Source organism: Hyla sarda, chromosome 6, assembly GCF_029499605.1.
Source record: "Hyla sarda isolate aHylSar1 chromosome 6, aHylSar1.hap1, whole genome shotgun sequence".
Taxonomy (NCBI): domain Eukaryota; kingdom Metazoa; phylum Chordata; class Amphibia; order Anura; family Hylidae; genus Hyla; species Hyla sarda.
Genome location: NC_079194.1, coordinates 218,467,764 through 218,488,511, shown reverse-complemented (window position 1 = coordinate 218,488,511; position 20,748 = coordinate 218,467,764). Strand labels below are relative to the sequence as shown.

General features: G+C 46.1%; 1 protein-coding gene and 1 pseudogene across 1 annotated transcript in view; both read left to right on the top strand.

Moving 5' to 3' along the window:
• The window catches only part of CKAP5 (cytoskeleton associated protein 5), a 135,626-nt gene extending 120,268 nt beyond the window's left edge, over positions 1-15,358 (top strand). The window contains 4 exon segments of the mRNA XM_056526452.1: positions 13,063-13,146; positions 13,222-13,381; positions 13,461-13,615; positions 14,692-15,358. Coding sequence (XP_056382427.1) covers positions 13,063-13,146; positions 13,222-13,381; positions 13,461-13,615; positions 14,692-14,940 — 648 coding nt within the window. The 3' untranslated portion in view covers positions 14,941-15,358.
• Positions 645-808, top strand: LOC130277884 (U2 spliceosomal RNA; annotated as a pseudogene).
• Positions 15,359-20,748: the final 5,390 nt, after the last annotated feature.

Here is a 20,748-nt window from a genome sequence, read left to right as displayed (position 1 = left end):
TTCATACCCACCCCCACCACTCTTACTGCATCTGTCAGACCCGTACTGTGTGCAGGCTCAGTGAGCTGGCCGCATATTGTTACCTTGCAGGTTGGACCCTCTTTAAACAGAGGGTCTCCGGTCCCACATGGCTGAACAAGGCAGCAATGGAGGCGGGACCTGCCACGGCATGCATCCAGTCCCCGGCCTAGTCTCTCCAGCAGCTGCTCGGGAGGCGCAGTTTCAAGCTCTCCTTCTTTTTCCAGGCTGCCGGCGCCCTGATCGTGTGGCAGTGTCCATGCGGCCGGGGGTGGGCCATGAGCGCTCTGAATTTAGGCCCCGGCTTCTTAATTTACTGTAGGCCGCCTGTAGGTGGCACTGGGGGTGTGTTTTCTATAGCACACTCCCTCCTCTGGGGCCGCATGATATGCAGGAGGAAAAAAAACAAATACAGCCTCTCACGGGCACTCTGTGCCCTCCAGTGGCTGGCTGCATTGCTTTCAGCACTATTCTCTCTTGGAGAGTATTAGGTTCCCTTCTAGTGGCCAAAAATAGTCATTACATCTACATATTTTTTCTATGGCCCTTCCTTGTGCTGCTGTCTCAGTTTGGAGTTTTTTCCCCTCAGATCCCCTACCTTCCTAGTATGCCTTCAGGGCATTCTTATCGATTCTCGGCTTGTTGGCTAAGATCAAGTGTACATTCTGTTCCTATCTGGGAACCATGTATTGAATACATTTTTCAGAACGGGGGCAGATTTTGAAGCTTGCTTCCGTTGCCCTAGGCGTGTGACTAATAGGTCTGTTTCTGCAGGCTCGGTGCACCTCACATATTGGAATGTTTTGGCTTTTGCTTGTGTATGCGGCACAAGCCTTGTGCACTGTACCCTTATGCTCACATAGGCTGCAGACCTAGAGCCCGCACTAGGTGCTTCTCGCCCCTGTTCCTGAGTAACCACTCTTTCAGGGTTTTCCAGCTTTCCCTTGCACCCCCATGGTCATTTTTACTGTGGTGTGCAGTTAAGCCAGAGGTTCAGAATTGGGGACTGTGCACAGGGAGTGACATTCAGCCTGTTCCCTTCTCCACCGGCCACCCTTACAGCGTCTGCCGTGTCCACAACTGCAGTTCCGGTGTCACACTTCCTGGGTGAAGTGACTAAAGGGGTGTCCCTGTGAGGGAAATACACTCTGCAGACTCCTCGTGGGTGGTCGTTCTTCAACGCCCATAGAGGAAGTGTCGTCTGGCGCAGCTTCTATTCCAGGACTCCACTGCGTGTGAGTTGACTGCTGTACAATGGACCCTCTACACCATCCATAGAGGTTGGGTCATCTGCTGCAGCTGCTCCCACGATTGACATATTGTAGGGTACCGAAGCTGCAGAGGTGACTGTTATTAAACCCTCTGCAATGCCCATGGAGTATATGATGTCCATGCCTGCAGTCCTGGTGCATGTGGGCATGTGTGCTTTGTCGGGAGGATGTCGTTCCATGCACCCAGGTTTCCCAGACATCCATGGGTGCGTGCTTTCCGCAACATCTGTGGCTGAATTCTGGACCCCTGGTACTGGTGGGAGACAACCAAACTGTGTCCCTGCAGATGCAATGGACCTTCTATGGCAGCAGCATCCACTTACATGGGTGATGTCCCGTTGGTTTGCCGTAGAATTGGTTTCTAGTACAAGGGATCCCAGTGGGTGACCCTGCGTATTCCTACGGCGCTCTGTGGTAATGGAATCCGCCTTTTTCACCCTTGGAGGGGTGGGGTGGGGATATCATTAGCCTCCTTGTGCCAGTGGTTTGCGTGTTTCCTGCTGTAGCTACATAGCAGAGGGTCAGTGGCGGGGTGCCTGCTCTAGCAGTTTATTTTCCCTCCTTATGGGTGGAGTTGTTTGCAGTGTCTCTGCTATTGCTGAGGTACCTTCATGTCAAGGTTTAGTTGGTTCTGCCTCTGGCTCATCCAGGGTTTCCATTCCCCACCCCAGGGAAGGCTCTTTAGTGGGCTAGGTAGGCCTTCTGCTCCGGCTATTTTCTGTCTCATTTTTCCTTCTATGGAAAGGGTGTATTAGTGAGATGCCTACTTTGGGATGCCTATCGTTGCTCATACGTCTTGGCTCTGGAGTTTGGGTGGAGTTTCCTAGGTTTCCGCTATGTCACGGCAGTCTTTGCATTTCTCCTCTTCTAGGCAGAGTGCGGTCAGTCTTCCTCCTGTGGCTGATTCAGCCATCTCGTTGAACCCTTCGGCTACCGGCTTGGGGGGTAGCTTATTGGGTGTCTGCTAAGGGGTTGTGTGGCCCTTGTTACGGTTCCTTCATTTGCTTTTGCAGCCGTTGTCCTCCAATCTCCTAGTATCAGAGGTTTTCTTTATTCCACTCCTGCCTTCGGAGTTCTGCTGGATTGGCTTAGTTGCAGCTGTTGCCATCCTAGCTTTCACATTGACCCTCTTTGGGGCAATTTTTTGGTCCTGCCGGGGAAGTTCCTGTTTTCTCCCCTCTTCCTCTGGGTGGGGTTCTGTTGGTTCTTGCCAGGTCCATACCCTGGCTTCTCCAGCCCCTTGTGTTGCCCCCTTTCTCTCTCCCTATCGGGGTAAGTCTTGCTTGGAAGCCATCCTGGTAGTCCTTGTGCTTCCTTCTGGATGTGGAGGCTTTGTTTGTTTGTTCTCTGCTCTTACTCTCCAGTGATCTTTCTGCATAGTGTCTCTAGGCCTTCCTCTTGAGGCCTTTCTGTTCTGGGTGCTATTGGCTCCCCTGGGTTCCTCGACAGTCTCGACTGTGGCAAGTCACTCCTCCTTTTTTGCAGTGTGTCCATTGTCCTGTGCTTGCCCGCCAGTCTAGGCGGGCTTCCTCCCGTGCCCTGGTAATGTTGTCTTTACCTCTCCTTGTTGCTTTGGTTGGGTTGACATCTCGCTGGGTCCCCTGTCTTTCGGTGACTGTCCTTCTGGGTTGTTACTCTCTCGGTCATGTGTAATAAAACTAAGTTTATTCCATAGTAATATGCAGTGACGGGTGCAGACAGGCTAGTTTACGCGTTTCAGCCCACATAGGTCATCCAGGTCATACACTCTCGGTCATCCAGTCTGTTCCGACCATCATTGACCCTGCTTGATCGGTCTTTTCTATCCCCTAGTCTCTTGTGTCTGCGAGTGCCGGGCATGGGGACCTCAGGGGTAGCGGTGCCTTTTTTCTTATGGCAACTATTCTCCCCTATGGCAGGTCACTCTTCCCTGGTGTCCCCAGAGTCATTTTGGTCCCTCTACCCTCGGTATTTTGCCATTTCGGGCTGCTTGACTTGGGCTCTCTTCCAGGTGGCCTTTCCATGCCTTGTTCTCCGTGGTGGTTCTTCCTGATGCTTCCACCATTCTGGGGGTTCTTGTTTCTGACCTCCAGCGGGGTTCCGGTCCCGCTCTTCTCTTCCATTTCTCTTCAGAGGCAGTCTTTGTTCGCCACTCAATGTCCTCACCCGGCCTAGGTGCTCGTCAGCCGGAGTTTCTCTGCCTCTTTTGGTAGGGGACTCCAGGGTCCCTCAATTTCTTCCTGGATCTGGGATCCTCTGTTTCTCTGGGTGACGGTTCCGGTGTTCTGGATGGCTCTGCTCCTTCCCTCCGGTCTATTTGCATTCCTCCTTCTCCCTCCAGAGTAGGAGGGGCCCGGATAGTAGGGTCTCAGGTAGAGGGCCTGGTTGCCCAGTCTGGCTGTACGGGCATAGTCCACCTTGTTGCTCTCTTGGCTATGCGGCCTACTTTGGGTTCTCCCTTCCTCCCGGTTTTTCGTAGGGTGGCTTTAGGATTGAGGAGTTGTCTGGCCCTCTTGGTTCGGGTGGTTGGCAGGTGCATCTGCTCTAGCCTTCTTCCGGGCGCTCGGGACTGTACATGAGTTTTGCTTTATTTCTTTGTCCCATTCTAGTGGGTCTGGTATCCACCTTCTAAACCTTGCCTTCTTGCTGGCGGTGTTCAGCTTTTATTTTTTTTTATTTTTTAAAATTTTGTAAAATTTTTTCTTCTCTCTACTCTGCCCTATGGTTGCGGTTTTGCGGTTGGACTCATGTCAGGGCTCTCCCTTCCAGCTTCTCCGGTGCGTTTCTCTTCTGGGAGTGGCGTTTCCTCGCCATGTTTGCCTTACTTGGACAAATTTCTGCATTAGGGGTTCTCTTATCTCTCTTCCGTGTTTGGGCCAGGTCTTGGTGGTCCTGCGTCTTGTCTTTTCATCAGAGGTGTTTTTCTTCTCTCCTGCCAGGACCGATTCGGCCCAGCAGGCCTCCAGGGCGACAATTTGTTGTCTTATTTGGTTGCCTGTCGGACTCCAGTCTCAGCACAGTTCCTTCTTTTTTGGGTGCTGGCTCACCCCTCATGTTTTGTGGGTGGTTGATTGCCGGATTCAGGTTTCCTCTGAGCCTCGTGAACTTTCTTGGGCGAATGGTTATGGCTCAGTCTCTGGCTTGACCTTTCCTTCTCTATCGGTTCTTTTTCCCACCCGAGGGACTGCTTTGGGACGTCCCATGGTCTGTGTCCCACAATAAGGCAACCGAGAAAAGGAGATTTTTTTTTTTTTTTTTATCACCGTAAAATCTTTCTCGTAGCCTTCATTGGGGGACACAGCACCCACCCATTTGCAGTTACCTTGTCAGGTTGTTTGTTGCCTTTTTATTACTTTTGATGTTCTTTGGATGTTTTGGTGGCTTCTCCTACTGCTTTGTAACACACAACTGATTAGCTCAGTGCTAGTGGGTGGGTGTATCCTGCTGGTAGGAGCTGACTTCTTTTTTTGCCTACTGTCAGCCTCCTAGTGGACAGCAGCATAATACCCATAGTCTGTGTCCCCCAATGAAGGCTACGAGAGAGATTTTATGGGGAGTTCAAAAAAATCTCCTCTTTGAATTTGATACAGCAGGTAAAATAGTATTTGTAATTTACTCCCTGTAAAAGAAAGCCTTGTCACTTTCATGGCCACTAGGGGTCTTCCTCTTTTTTTTTTTTTTTATGACCGTGCCAATTTAACTGAGTCATAACAAGTTGCCCCCTATGCACAGATTATATTTGCTTAAATGCCTTTTATATAAACTTATAGATCTAAGTAATGGAATATGTTAACCCCTTACCGGCTCCCGCGATATAACGCGGGGTCACGCAGTCATCTGGTCAGTCCCGGTGGCCATCAACAGCCGGGGCCAGAGGCTAATAACCAACATCACTGATCGCGGTGATGCCCGGTATTAACTTTTCAGACGCGGCGATCAAAGTGGATTGCTGCGTCGGAAATGAAAGTGAAACCTTCCCGGCTGATCGGGACCACCGCAGTGAAACAGCACTGTCCCGATCAGCTGTATGAATGCAAGGCGGTCCCTACCTGCCTCTTTGTTCTCCGATCGACAAATGACTGCTCCGTGCCTGGGATCCAGGCAGGAGCAGTCAAGTGGTGATAACACTGATCAATGCTATGCGACTTCATAGCAGTGATCAGTGTAGGAAATCGGTGTGTGCAATGTTGGTCCCCTATGGGGGCTATAGCATTGCAACAAAAAACGGAAAATAAAGTGTTAATAAATGTGATTTAACCCGTTCCCTAATAAGTCTGAATCAGCCCCCCCCCTTTCCCATAAAAACTATACGTAAATATAAACATGTGGTATCGCCGGGTGCGTAAATGTCCAAACTAAAAAATATATAGTTAATTAACCTCTTGGGGACACAGGGCGTATGCATAAGCCCTGCATCCCCGATCCTTAAGGACTCAGGGCGTACCTGTACGCCCTGGTCCCGTGTATGGTGTTCAAACAGTTCTCACCAGCAGAGAGCTGGTTAAACCCGGAGGATCCCGGTTGCCACTCGCAGCCAGGACCCACGGCTAATGCCGGACACGGCCGATTGGGCCGATGCTCGGCATAAACCGTTTAGACGTCGCAATCAAAGTTGATTGCGGCGTCTAAAACGAAAGTAAAAGAATCCCGGCAGCTCAGCAGAGCTGATCAGGACTATCGCCACAAAATCGTGATGTCCTGATCAGCTTACCGGACGACGGGAGGGTCCTCCTCTGCGTCGTCCGATCGGCGATCTATTGCTCCATGTCTGCGCAAGAGCAGCAGAGTGTCGGTTACACTGATCAGTGCTTTGCAATGGCTGAGCACTGATCAGTGTATGCAATCAGACTGCATGTTTTAGCTCCCTATGGGGGCTAAAAAAAAAGTGTAAAAAGAGAAAAATTTATAAGTTCATTAATCCCTTCCCTATTAAAAGTTTAAATCACCCCCCTTTTTCCCATTTTTTAAATAATGAAGAATAAAAATAATCATGTGGTACTGCCGCATGCCTAAATGTCCGAACTATTAAAATATTAGGTTAGCTAAACCACACGGTCGATGGCATACACGTAAAAATACCAAAGTCCAAAATTATGCATTTTTGGTCACTTCATATACCATAAAAAAAGTATTAATAAGCGATCAAAAAGTCCTATCAAAACAAAACAAAATGGTACCTATAAAAACTACAGATGATGGCTCAAAAAAATTTGCCCTTATACCGCCCCGTACACGGAAAAATAAAAAGTTATAGGGGTCATAAGATGCCAATTTTAAACATACTAATTTTGGTGCATGTAGTTTTATAATTTTTTTTCTTAAAGGGTACCTTTCCTGAAAAAAACTTTTGATATATTATAGATTAATGTATGCAGAATAACTTTCCAATAGCATGTTGTTAAAAAATATGCGTCTTTCTATTTAATTTTCCACTTTGAAAAAATGACCACTAGGGTCCCTACTAGTCCTTTTTTTTTTATTTTTTTTTATAGATTTCAGACTCATGCAGGAGTCCTAAATCTCAGACTGCATCCGGGACACAGATAAGCGCAACATTGCTCCCTGACAGTGAGCAGTGGTGAGTTTGTGTGTGTTCCGGATACAGTCTGAGATTTAGGACTCCAGCCTGAGTCTGAAATCTATAGAGACTGGTAGGGAGACCCCTAGTGGTCACTTTTTCAAGTGGAAAATTAAATGGACAGAAGCATATTTTTTAATAACATGCTATTGGAAAGTTATTCTGCATACATTAATCTATAATATATCAAAAGTTTTTTGATGAAAGGTACCCTTTAAGTATTAAAATGAAACCTACATAAACTGGTTATCCTTGTAACCGTATGGACATACAGAATAAAGAGAAGGTGTAATTTTTACCAAATATTGCACTGCGTAGAAACGGGAGCACTCAAAAGCTACAAAATGGTGTTTTTAATTTTTATCGCCCCACTTTTTTTTTTTTTTTTTTTTTGTTTCACCGCAGGTTATATTCTAAAATAAGTGATGACATTGCAAAGTACAATTGGTGACGCAAAAAACAAGCCCTCATGTGGGTCTGTAGGTGCAAAATTGAAAGCATCATGATTTTTAGAAAAGGAGGAAAAAGCGAAAATGCAACAAAACGAAAATTTGCTGAGTCCTTGTGGTGAAAATAGGCTGAGTTCCTAAGTGGTTAAACCACACGGTCAGTGGCGTACACGTAAAAAAAAAAAATCCAAAGTCCAAAATTGTGTATTTTTTGGTCACTTTTTAAATCATAAAAATTTTTAGAAAAGTGTTCAAATAGTCTGATCAAAACAAAATGGTACCGATAAAAACTTCAGATCACGGCGCAAAAACTGAGCCCGCATACATCCCCATATGCGGAAAAATAAAGTTAAAGGGGTCAAAAGAGGACATTTTTAACCCTTAAACCCCTTAAGGACAATGGACGTACTCATACGCCCCCGTTTCCGAGTCCTAAAGGACCGAGGAAGTATGAGTACGTCCTGTCCATTCCCGGCCCCCCGCCGCTAGCCGGAGGTGAGCCGGTGCCCGATACCTGCTGATATCGATCAGCAGGCATCGCGGCATGTCACCCAGGGGGGTCATGATGACCCCCCCCATGTCGGCGGGGGTCATCAATGAACAATTCAGCCCAGCGATCTGCGGCGGATTCCGGGTCAATCGGGTCTCCAGTGACCCGGAATTACTGGCTGATCGGGGCCTTCAGAGAACAGCCATAGCCAGCAGGGGTGAGGTGGCACTGGTGCCACCTCACGATCGCACTGATTCGTCGGCCGATTTACCGGCCGACCAATCAGGGCACCTGCTGCGGGTGTCACTCCCGCAACCCGCCCCGCCCCTCTTCCGGAGGACGTGATCGGGTGCGGGAAGAGGACCCCGGCAGCTGGGGACCCCGATCCCCGGTGTCAATGTTGGGATCGGGGCCCCAGGAGCGGAGGCGAGGGACTGACCTGCAGCGGCGGCGTGGATCAGCAGTTGGAGATGAGTGACAGCCTCCTGCTGCAAAAAGGGCATGCTGGGAGCTGTAGTTATGCAACAGCAGGAGGCAGACCACCACAATGGGCATGCTGGGACTTATAGTTATACAACAGCTGAAGGTACACTTTTCCATAGAAAAAATGTGTCTAGAGCTGTTGCAAAACTGTGCAAGCTGGGAGTTATAATCAGCTAAAGTGCATGCTGGGAGTTGTCGTGGTGCATCTGCTGGTTGCATAACTACAACTTTCAGCATGCCCGTTGGCTGTCAGTGACTGCTGAGAGTTGTAGTTTTGCAACAGCTGAAGGCACACTGGTTGTGAAACACTGAGTTAAGTAGCAAACCAGTGTGTCTCCAGCTGTTGCATAACTACAATCCCCAGCCAAAGTAGTATGCCTCCAGCTGTTGCATAACTACAAGTCCCAGCATGCCCTTCCACTGTCCGTACATGCTGGGTTTTGTAGCTTTTGCAACAGCTGAAGGCACACTGGTTGTGAAAAACAGAGTTTGGTAAACTCAGTGTTTTGCAACCAGTGTGCCTCCAGCTGTTGCAAAACTACAACTCCCAGCATGCACTGATCAGGGGTGTGGAAATTTTATAAAAAAACTACTTGTCCACGGGACTAAAATGGAGCAAAATCTACGATTGACGATCCACTTGTCCCGGCCAATTTTCGCTTTTACGCTCTAATTTTTTCCTCCTCGCCCTATAATGGCCATAACTACCTACTAGAATGACACCTTTTAATTTTTCAATAACATATTCTCTGAACCCAAAAAATATATATTAAGGGAAGTGAAATTGAAATAGTAAAAGATAATTGAGCAGATTTGGTGGTTTTCTTTTCTACGCCATTTACCTTGTGGTTGAGGTAACATGTTAGTTTTATACTTTAGGCCGCCTGATTACAGCGATACCAGATTTGTATCGTTTGTCATGTTTTACTAATTCTTAACTTTTTCTTATTTAATTGCCATTTTTTTAACCCCTGTAGCTTTATTTTTTTCCGCATACCAGGCTGTATGAGGGATCATTTTTTGCGCCATAATCTGTTTTTTGTATCGGTACCATTTTGGTATTGATCTGACATTTTAATCGTTTTTTAACTTTTTTTTTTTCTGGGATATTATAAAAATTGCAAATCTGTGGTTTGGTATTTTTTTTTACATTTACCGTACGGGATACATAATGTTACATAAATTACGCACGAAGCTATAACAAATATGTTTATTTTTATTATGTTTGCATGTTTTTTATATAGGAAAAGGGGGTGACTTGAACTTTTAACATGCAAGGGGTAAATGCAGCGGTCTTCAAACTGTGGCCCTCCAGATGTTGCAAAACTACAACTCCCAGCATGCCCGGACAGCCACCAGCTGTGATCTAGCCCACCAGGGAGCATACACATGTCCCTATAGATGCCGCTGTCAGCTTTGACAGTGGCGATCTAAAGGGTTAATAGCCAGCCGTGGCGATCGCAGCATGCTGGCTATTAGCGGCGGCCCCCGGCTACTGAGAACAGCCGGGGGCTGCAGAGTATTTAGCTGGCAGGAGTCCGGAGCCCACTCCATACTCCCCTGTGAGCGCCGCATGCATCTCCCCGTGCAGACGTGCGTCCGCTCCTCCCCCCAGCTCTCCGAATCTAGAGCTGGGGAGCGAAGGCAGAGGACACAGGTCTACACGGGGAGCAAGAAGCCACGCCCCCTCATCTCCCCCCGCAGATCTGCAGGGAAGAGAAGACAAATATACAGCTTCTCATCTCCCCTGCTCTGCTTCGGAGGACACAGTTTTTTTAACAGCCAGGGGCTGCAGAGTATGGAGCGGGCAGGAGTCGGGTGCCCGCTCCATACAGACTGCAGATCGCCACCGCGCTTGTCAGGTCCGGCCCTGCTTGCCCGAAGCCAGGCTAAGGGCCGGAAAAATTCACCTGCCCGGCACCACTGCATGTCCCGGGCGTCGGGCGATAGGAATTCCACATCCCTGACTGATAGACCGTACATGCTGGGAGTTGTAGTTTTGCAACAGCTGGATGTTTCTCCCCCCCCCCCCCCCAATGTGAATGTACAGGGTACACTCACATGGGTGGAGGTTTACAGTAAGTATCCAGCTGCAAGTTTGAGCTGCGGCAAATTTTCTGCCGCTGCTCAAACTGCCAGCGAGAAACTACTGTGAACCCCCTGCTGTGCGACTGTACCCTAAAAACACTACACTAACACACAATGTAATAAAACACTACATATACACATACCCCTACACAGCCCCCTTCCCCAATAAAAATGAAAAACGTCTGGTACGCCACTGTTTCCAAAACGGAGCCTCCAGCTGTTGCAAAACAACTACTCCCAGTATTGCCACTGACTGTCCAGGCATGCTGGAAGTTTTACAACAGCTGGAGGCACCCTGTTTGGGAATCACTGGCGTAGAATACCCCTATGTCCACCCCTATGCAAGTCCCTAATTTAGGCCTCAAATGCGCATGGCGCTCCTAAAGGTGACATGCCCCCCAAAAACCATTTGTCACTCCTTCCCTTCTGAGCCCTCTACTGCGCCCGCCGAACAATTTACATAGACATATGAGGTATGTCCTTACTTGAGAGAAATTGGGTTACACATACAAGTATACATTTTCTCCTTTTTTACCCCTTGTAAAAATTCTAAAATTGGGTGTACAAGAACATGCGAGTGTAAAAAATGAAAATTTTTAATTTTCTACTTCACTTTGCTGCTATTCCTGTGAAACACCTAAAGGGTTAAACCACTTACTAAATGTCATTTTGAATACTTTGGGGGGTGCAGTTTTTTATAATGGGGTCATTTATGGGGTATTTCTAAGATGAAGACCCTTCAAATCCACTTCAAAACTGAACTGGTCACTGAAAAATAGTGAGTTGGAAAATTTTGTGAAAAATGTAAAAATTGCTGCTGAACTTTGAAGCCCTCTGGTGTCTTCCAAAAGTAAAAACTCAAATTTTTTTTTTGGTTCACATATACAATATGTCTACTTTATGTTTGCATCATAAAATTTATATTTGGAATATCCATTTTCCTTACAAGCAGAGAGCTTCAAAGTTAGAAAAATGCAAAATTTTCATTTTTTTTTTTTCATCAAATTTTGGGATTTTTCACCAAGAAAGGATGCAAGTTACCACAAAAATTTACCACTATGTTAAAGTAGAATATGTCACGAAAAAACAATCTCGGTATCAGAATAAGTAAAAGCATTCCAGAGTTATTAATGTTTAAAGCGACAGTGGTCAGATGTGCAAAAAATGCTCTAGTCCTTAATGTGTAAAATGGCCTGGTCCTTAAGGGGTTAAGGAGGTACTCCGCCCCTAGACATCTTATCCCCTATCCAAAGGACCCATCTGGATATCCCTACTGCGGCAGCCCGCTGTCATTACAGCACAGAGCGAGTTCGCTCTGCACGTAATGACGGGCAATACAGGGGCCGGAGCATTGTTACGTCACGGCTCCGCCCCTTGTGACGTCACGGCCCGCCTCTTTCACGAGGGGCGGAGCCATGACGTCATGCTGTTCCGTCACCTGTATTGCCTGTCATTACGCACAGAGCAAACTCGCTCTGTGCTGTAATGACAGCGGGCTGCCGCAGCAGCCATCCCTGGGGTCCCCAGCAGCGGCACCGCGGCGATCTGACATCTTATCCCCTATCCTTTGGTTAGGGGATAAGATGTCTAAGGGCGTAGTACCCCTTTAAGGACCCGGGGTTTTTCCGTTTTTTTGCATTTTAATTTTTTTCCTCCTTAGCTTTAAAAAAATCATAACTCTTTCACTTTTGCACTTAAAAATCCATATGATGGCTTATTTTTTGCGCCACCAATTCTACTTTGTAATGACCCAAAATTCTACAGCGAAATGGGAAAAAAATTATTGTAAGACAAAATTGAAAGAAAAAACGCCATTTTGTAAATTTTGGGGGCTTTCGTTTCTACGCAGTACATTTTTCGGTCAAAATGACACCTTCTCTTTATTCTGTAGGTCCATACAATTAAAATGATACCCTACTTATATAGGTTTGATTTTGTCGTACTTTTGGAAAAATCATAACTACATGCACAAAATTAATACATTTAAAATTATCCTTCTGACCCCCTATAACTTTATTTTTCCGCATACATTTTTTGCGCCGTGATCTGAAGTTTTAATCGGTACCATTTTTGTTTTGATTGGACTTTGATTGCTTTTTATTCCTTTTTTTTTATTTTTTTCAATGGTATAAAAAGTGACCATAAATACGCTATTTTGGACTTTGGGATCCACCCCACTGAACCACCAGGGACAGGATCAAGGCACCTTTAGACTATCTAAAAGGTAAATAGCTGGCCGCGGCGATCATCGCATGTCTGCTATTAACGCCGGCCCCCAGCTACAGGAATCAGCTGGGGGCCGGCCGGTATGACGCGGGCTCGAGTCATACCCTATTAACGGCCATTGGACGAGCATAGACGTCCATGGTCGTTAACGGGTTAAACGTATTCATTTTACTGCATGTAGTTATGATTTTTTTTCCCAGAAGTAAAAAAAAAATCAAACCTATAGAAGTAGGGTTTCATTTTAATCGTATGGACCTAATAAAGAGAAGGGGTCCTTTTACCGAAAAATGCACTGCTTGTAAATGGAAGCCCCCAAAAGTTACAAAATGGCGTGTTTAAAAAAAAAAAAAAAAAATTATTTTGTCGCAAAAACTGAAGTCCTTAAGGGGTTAAAAACAGATCAGTCTCTTTACCAGATCAGTCTCTTTACCAGTGGTATGTAGACTTAGTGTCTGTTTTTTTTGTTTTTGTTTTTTTGAGGAGGAAAAAGTTTCAAAAGCAAATGTTAGTGACTTCCTGGCTGAGATTTTTAAGAAGATTGGGTCTAAAGAGAACACAAAGGAGGTAAGTGAAGTACAGACTATCTGATGCGTCTGAAATGCAGAAGGACCTTGTTGTTTAAAATATTGCCTTTTATAGGGTTTGGCAGAGCTGTATGAGTACAAGAAACAATACTCTGATGCTGACATTGAACCTTTCCTCAAGAACACCTCCCAGTTCTTCCAGAGCTATGTGGAACGTGGTCTCCGTCTCATTGAGATGGAGCGGGAAGGAAAGGCTCGCATTACCTCCTCTACAGGTAAAAGCCTTCAAAAAGGTGTCCTCCTTTTCTTATGTGGTTCAAGATTTCATTGATCTGACAGGCTGCTCTGTTACAGGTATAACTCCACATGTGACAGAAATAAATACTGGTCCACCAGTAACCAGTAGTGTTCCACCTGCTACAAATACTAATGGAGAGGAAGTGGGACCTTCTGTCTACCTGGAGAGGCTGAAAATCCTGCGTCAGAGGTGTGGGCTCGATAATGCCAAGGTAAAGACTACTTTGTGTTTAAAAGAACAAGTGAAAATCAGTTTAGCCTTTGCATGCGTTACTAATGTTTTATGTTCATTTACTGCTGTAAATGTTTGTTAAAATTACATTCCAACTACATACACAGCTTATATGCAGATATGTTTGCAGAGTTGCATTGGAGCAATAAAAGGCTGTAACTCCACTGGAAAACATTTTCTTTTAAATCAACTGGTGCCAGAAAGTTAGATTTGTAAATGACTTCTATTAAAAAAATCCCAATCATTCCAGTACTTATCAGCTGCTGTATAATACACAGGAGGTTTTCTTTTTTAATTGCCTTTGTCTGACCACAGTGCTCTCTGCTGTCACCTCTGTCCATGTCGGGAAATGTCCAGATCAAGAGAGGTTTGCTATGGGGATTTGCTCCTACTCTGGACAGTTCCTAAAATGGACAGAGGTGTCAGCAGAATCACTTGTGGCAGGCAGAGAGAAAATTCAAAAATAATTTCCTGTGTATTATACAGCAGCTGATAAGTATTGGGATTTTTTTTAATAGTTCATTTACAAATCTGTTTAACTTTCTGGCACCAGTTTATGTAAAAGGAAATGTTTTACAGTCGTCTAACCCTTTAAGCAAAGTTATTGTACCCTCTTTGCTGCAGTTTTTCTGTGCACTGGGCAGAAATGCTGTTCTGCACTCCACAGTTCAATACAAGTGAATGACTTAAAACTTCATACATACATGCAGGGAAGAATATTTGTATAGCAATGGGGAAATGAGGGATAGAGCTTGTCACAATTAATGGTGCAGATTTAGATTAAATCCAATCTGTGTGAACATGGCCTTTTTTTTTTTTTTTTTAAGGGGTTATCTGACCTTACAAAATTGATGCCTAGCCTCTAGATAGGCCACCAGTATTAGCTTGGTGAGGGTCAGAGTCTACATCTGCTCATCCTTGTGCTATTAGTACTGTACCTTTCATCACTGTAGCACCAATGCACGGACAAGCAGAAGTAAACACTGGCTGTCATTGTGAGAACGTGGCAGTCACTTCAGTCAGTTTTGGTATTTAATATGCTTTGTCTTATTTTAGCAGGATGAGAGGCCTCCCCTCAGCTCCCTGCTCTCAAAGACCTCTACCCCATCAGTGGTGTCCTCCACAGACATGCTACACAGTAAACTCTCTCAACTCCGAGAATCGCGTGAACAGTTCCAGCACTTGGATCTAGACTCCAACCAGACTCTTGCCAGCACCACATCATCCACCTCTTCCTTGGCCACTACAACGAATATCGACGACTTGAAAAAGAGACTGGAAAGGATTAAAAGCAGTCGGAAGTGATTAACCTGCACTAAACCTTATGCTGCTGTCTCTTCCTTTTACACTCTCTAGGAGTCTCGTTTTTGGCTCAGTGGCTTTGTCTAGGCCTATTGTAAACTATTGTTTTATGTATCATATTGTGCATTTCTTTGTTCTGGGGAAGGAGAGCAACATCTACTGTGGCTGAGTATTTGTAAATATATATATTGCTGTTCTAACTCCCCTATGTGTTTTAGTGTACAGACTGTCTACTTGTTCTATACCTAACTTTTTTTTTGTCTGGTTTTAATTGTCCATTTCCATGGCTCTTATATTTGTAGCTCCGTGGCTGTTTTGACTTGCTTTTAATTTAACATAAAGCAGTGGATCTCTGATTCTGTAGGGAATCTTAAGGCATGGCATGAAAATGTTTTTGTAAATAAAGTTTGAAATAAGTGAATGCATTTGTAAATTATCTTGTTTTTCAATTGCTCTGGTTTTTGTTTTGGTGTGTTTTTTGGACCTGTACATTACAGTAACTAATTTATAAAAGCCTTGTACCTCCAGCTAGCCATAAGCTCTTGCCCTGAGCCATAAAGTTTGGCATTTATTTTTGGGCCATTATAATCAAAAATATTGGTTTTAAAAATGAGAATTATTTTTTATTGATCTTGGTAATATAGGTACAGAATTCTACATCTGTATATACATGTTAGTTTCTGTATGCAAAATTGTACAGTTTACACTATGAAAATGAACCTCAAGAAGCAAAAAACATAATTTATATGGGAGCTACCTAATACGTGGCACTAGAGAGATGCCAGGTGATCTTCACAAATTGAAGCGATAACTAGTAGGTAGTCATTAGGTGAATTAAGTGCTCCAAATTCTGCACTGCAAACATCATGCTACATGTGGATGGGTTTTTGGAGATATGACCGTGACTTATAAATCTGGAGCATGCAAATCATGTTGTGGAAATGTTACTGATTTTCACAATGTATTTAATCTTTAGAATATTTCCTCCTGTGGATGTCTGTAGAAATTTACCTTCTGAGGGAAAGAGAATGCAAAATGGGCTCAAATTTCGGTTCTGCTCAAAGATTTTCTCAAATTGAAAGGTTCCTCAGCCTCCTAGTGGCAGCAGCATACATCCATGGTTCCTGACACAGATTGGCTTCTCAGCAGGACCATGCCAGCCCACTGGCACTGAGCCAAAACAGAATTCTCCAGACCTGGTCATTTGTTTGTGATAAGGGGGGGGAAATAAAACCTAAAACAAAAACAAACTCCCTGCAACTGGAGGTGTACCCTTGGTCCTGGTCCACAAACTGCCTCTGCTCACCTCACCACCTGTGGCCTGACGTGATGCAGCGTGGCCCCAGCTGGCTGAAGACATGGTGGGTAAATGTGCATTTCCCCCTTCTTCCCTGTTGCAATTCCCCTTTTGTGGACTTTGTCCTTTTTGCAGCTCTTTTTGTGACACTACTGCTCCGGGTTGTTGGACACCTCAAAGAGCCCTCCTTTCAATCAATGTGTGTGAGCTTTTACTTTCTGTGTTCAGCATTTGCAGACCCTCCTTTTATGGCCTTCCTGTTCAAGTCCAGGCAGACAATGCTACATCTGTTGTGTAAAGCAATCAAGGCAGCACTCACAGCAAATCAACCATGGCTGATGTGGTGAAGATTCTTGCCTGGATGGAACTGTGTCCTGACCATTTCTGCTGTTTTACATCCCCCAGAAAGTGTAATCTGCCTTAGTTTTCCAAAGACCGATTCCTGCCAATTACATCACCTGGAGGTTTTCGTTCAGATCTGGGATGGCTGGGGACGCCAAACGTGGACCTTTTTATGGGGTTTCTGCTGAATCGACAGGTTCTTTAGCTTTGTCTTCAGGACCCATCCTCTTGTACTGGTGATCCTGGGACCAAATTATCTCTCCCTTACCTGTTCTCCCCTCTTTCCCTCCTTCCCAGGACCTTGCAGAAAGGCTGAAGGAGTTCCCATCAACCTGGTGGCTCCGGATTGGTGCAGATGTCCCACTGCATCTTCTGTATCGACTGGACCAATTCACTCTGGGTTTCCTTCTTCACCCAAATTCTTAGCTGCTTCATTTAATGGTGTGGCTGTTTTTAAAGTATTGCGGTTTCTTGGATCGGGTTATCCGCTCACTATGCTTCCTGCCTGTAAACCTTCTTTCTTCAAAATCTACAGCCATAGAGCTCATTTCCAGTGGAGTGAGGACCTTGGCCTTTCTCCTATGGTCTTTTCCTTGCTAAATCTGCTGCCTTTGTACAGTCAATACAGGAAGTGAGTCTTGCTCTCCATTCTCTTAAAAAGGCACGTTTCAGCACTCTCCATCCCCTTCCAGAGGCCTCTGGCTTTAAAGGAGATGTCATACTGAAAAAAACGTACCCCCCTATCTGCAGGTGGTCAGACCTCTGGGACCCCCCAATCTCTTGTACGGCACCCTGCCAATTACATCACCTGGAGGTTTTCGTTCAGATCTGGGATGGCTGGGGACGCCAAACGTGGACCTTTTTATGGGGTTTCTGCTGAATCGACAGGTTCTTTAGCTTTGTCTTCAGGACCCATCCTCTTGTACTGGTGATCCTGGGACCAAATTATCTCTCCCTTACCTGTTCTCCCCTCTTTCCCTCCTTCCCAGGACCTTGCAGAAAGGCTGAAGGAGTTCCCATCAACCTGGTGGCTCCGGATTGGTGCAGATGTCCCACTGCATCTTCTGTATCGACTGGACCAATTCACTCTGGGTTTCCTTCTTCACCCAAATTCTTAGCTGCTTCATTTAATGGTGTGGCTGTTTTTAAAGTATTGCGGTTTCTTGGATCGGGTTATCCGCTCACTATGCTTCCTGCCTGTAAACCTTCTTTCTTCAAAATCTACAGCCATAGAGCTCATTTCCAGTGGAGTGAGGACCTTGGCCTTTCTCCTATGGTCTTTTCCTTGCTAAATCTGCTGCCTTTGTACAGTCAATACAGGAAGTGAGTCTTGCTCTCCATTCTCTTAAAAAGGCACGTTTCAGCACTCTCCATCCCCTTCCAGAGGCCTCTGGCTTTAAAGGAGATGTCATACTGAAAAAAACGTACCCCCCTATCTGCAGGTGGTCAGACCTCTGGGACCCCCCAATCTCTTGTACGGCACCCTGGCTCTTTCCGGGAATGCAGCATCCCATCCACTGCCTGAACCAGGTGCTGCCACGCCCACTCACTATCTCTATAGGAGAGACGTTCAGCTCACCAATAGGGATATATGGAGGGGGCGTCGTGGCGATGGTTGTGTCACTGCGTTCCCGTGGAAAGCTGGGCCTCGGTACAGGAGATTGCAGGGGGTCGGAGCAGTCCTGTGGCTAGGGGATATGTTTCTGTATGAGACTTTTCCTTTAAACTCACATATTTGGACCTTTTATGCAGGGTGTTGCCCATGAAGTTCCTTCCTATCATTCTCCCACTCCAGCCTGGGACCTCAATTTGGTGCTTGATGCCATGCAAGGCTCTCCTTTCAAGCCCCTGGTCACGATCCTCTATCCGAAGAGTTGCTTGCAGCTCGCTCTTGATGCTCTACCTTCCAAATTCTTCACCAGGACAAAATGGTCTTCACACAGTTCTGCCCTTCCTCCCAAAGGTAGTTTCCTCTTTCCACCTTAAAGAGTATATTGTGTTGCCTTTTTGCCCCGCCCCTTCCCATTCTCTGAAGCGTTCTCTCCACAAATTGGATGTGGTGGGTGCTATGCATGCATATCTCGCTAACTTTATCTTTCCACTGCATCCCTTTTCATGATGGCACCAGAATGGAGGTTGCTCCTCCCATCACTGTAGGGACAGGAAACAGAGGGTTAAAAGGGCCCCTCCTCAAACACACCCCAGTGTTTTTCCTGTCCCTACAGGGATATGGATGAGAGGGATGCATTCCAGGGCGGTGCTGCGACACGGGGATCCCCTTAAGTATGAGGCGGTCCCGGCTCGCACGTGGAACGCCACTGATCCATTGCACTGCTCAGAAGCTGGCACCATGAACGCTGGTTGTGCTGACCCTGAGGAATCCCAGGAGACGTCTGTAACAGTGAGTAAGGTGGTTCTCCACCCCCTTCCCCCTCCTATACACTGTTACTTATAGGCTTCTCTCTGTCCCTTTTTTTTTTTCTAGGTGGGGGGGGGGAGATGTGCTATGTGTTATTTCTCGAGTGCTTCATTGGATATACCCACCTCCTGGCTCTGAGCAACTCAGTTTTAGCTTAGTGTCAGCAGTAGTCAGACACAGGTCTGGAGTTCTCCAGACCTGGTCTTATTTCTCGTTTTTTTTTTTTTCCAATTTCAGCATCTAGTTAGTATTTCTCTCCTTTAGTTGTTTTTCTAGTGTGGGGCGACAGGAGCATGGCGCTGCCTGATTTCCCCACTTGTGAGCTAGGGGCACAGTGCATTGCTGGATGGGCCGTTAACACCTCACCACCAAACAGCACCTGGTGGTGTACCCCGGGTCCCCCTTTTGCCCCGGATTGCTAGTTGGGTCTGGCTTAAGGCCTGGTCTGGGGATTCTGTCTAAAAAGAAGCTTTGCTTAATTCCTTTCAGGGGCCTTCATAGGGCTGGGCGGTATACCGGATCATACCGAATACCAATTTTTTTAATATATTTTTTTTCCCTCACGATATGAATTTTGCCCATACCGCAATACCGGTTGGGCCCCTCGAATGAGTGAATTATCCGCCGCAGCGCGCTGTCCCCACATCGGAACTAATCATATTTGACCCGCGAGCGCTATTCTGCTTACCCGCCCCTTCCCCTGAATTATCAGCGCAGATAATCTGTTCCCACATCATGTCACCCGCGTGCGCTCCTCTGCTCATCCTCATACGATTTGCCGCTAGCTAGCGCTAGAAATCTGTTCTACAAATAACGCTGCAAAAATAAACAAAACAAACTTTAACTTGCCTTCCGACGTGGTCCCTCCGCTGCGGTCCTGAGGATGGGAACGTCACAGAGCCGTTAGCCTATCACCGGCTGCAGCGATGTCCCGCCTCGGCCGCTGATAGGCTGAGCCCACTGTCATGTAAGGAGCATACATGACAGCGCACTCAGCCTATCACCGGCCGCAGCGATGTCCCACCCCAGCCGATGATGGGCTGGCTCTGTGACTTTCCCGTCCCAAGGTAACTGCAAGAGGACAACAGCGCAGGACAGTGAAGACGGTAGCAGAGCAACGGGGGAACGTAGGCAGATTAGTTAAAAGTTTATTTTGTTTATTTTTGCAGCCCGGGAAACGTTATTTGTAGTATTTGTATGCAACTCATAGAAGGATGAGCAGAGGAGCACACGCTGGTGACATGATGTCCCTAGGAGCTATTGTCCCGCTTCCCTCAAATCAGGAAGGTCAGGGTCATTAATCCAGACTCTTTCTTGTGAAGAAACCGAATGGGTCTTATAGGACGATAATAAACTTAAAGCACCTCAACAAGTAGTCTACCGTCGCTTCAAGATGATGCAGAGAAGAAAAAACGACCCTTTAAATGGCGCTGCTGGTGTGATGAAAAGCAAATTCCAAGCCATGGATATTTTCAAAACACTGAAATGGTTTATTTGGAGCCTAAAACAATAAAAGTACAGATGACTCGTTTTGGGGGAGCCACCCCCTTCCTCAGATCAGAGACTGATCTGAGGAAGGGGGTGGCTCCCCCGAAACGTGTCATGTCTGTACTTTTATTGTTTTAGGCTCCAAATAAACCATTCCAGTGTTTTGAAAATATCCCTGGCTTGGAATTTGCTTTTCATCACACCAGCAGCGCCATTTCAAGGGTAGTTTTTTCTTCTCTGCATAATTTCCATCGGGATCGGTTCA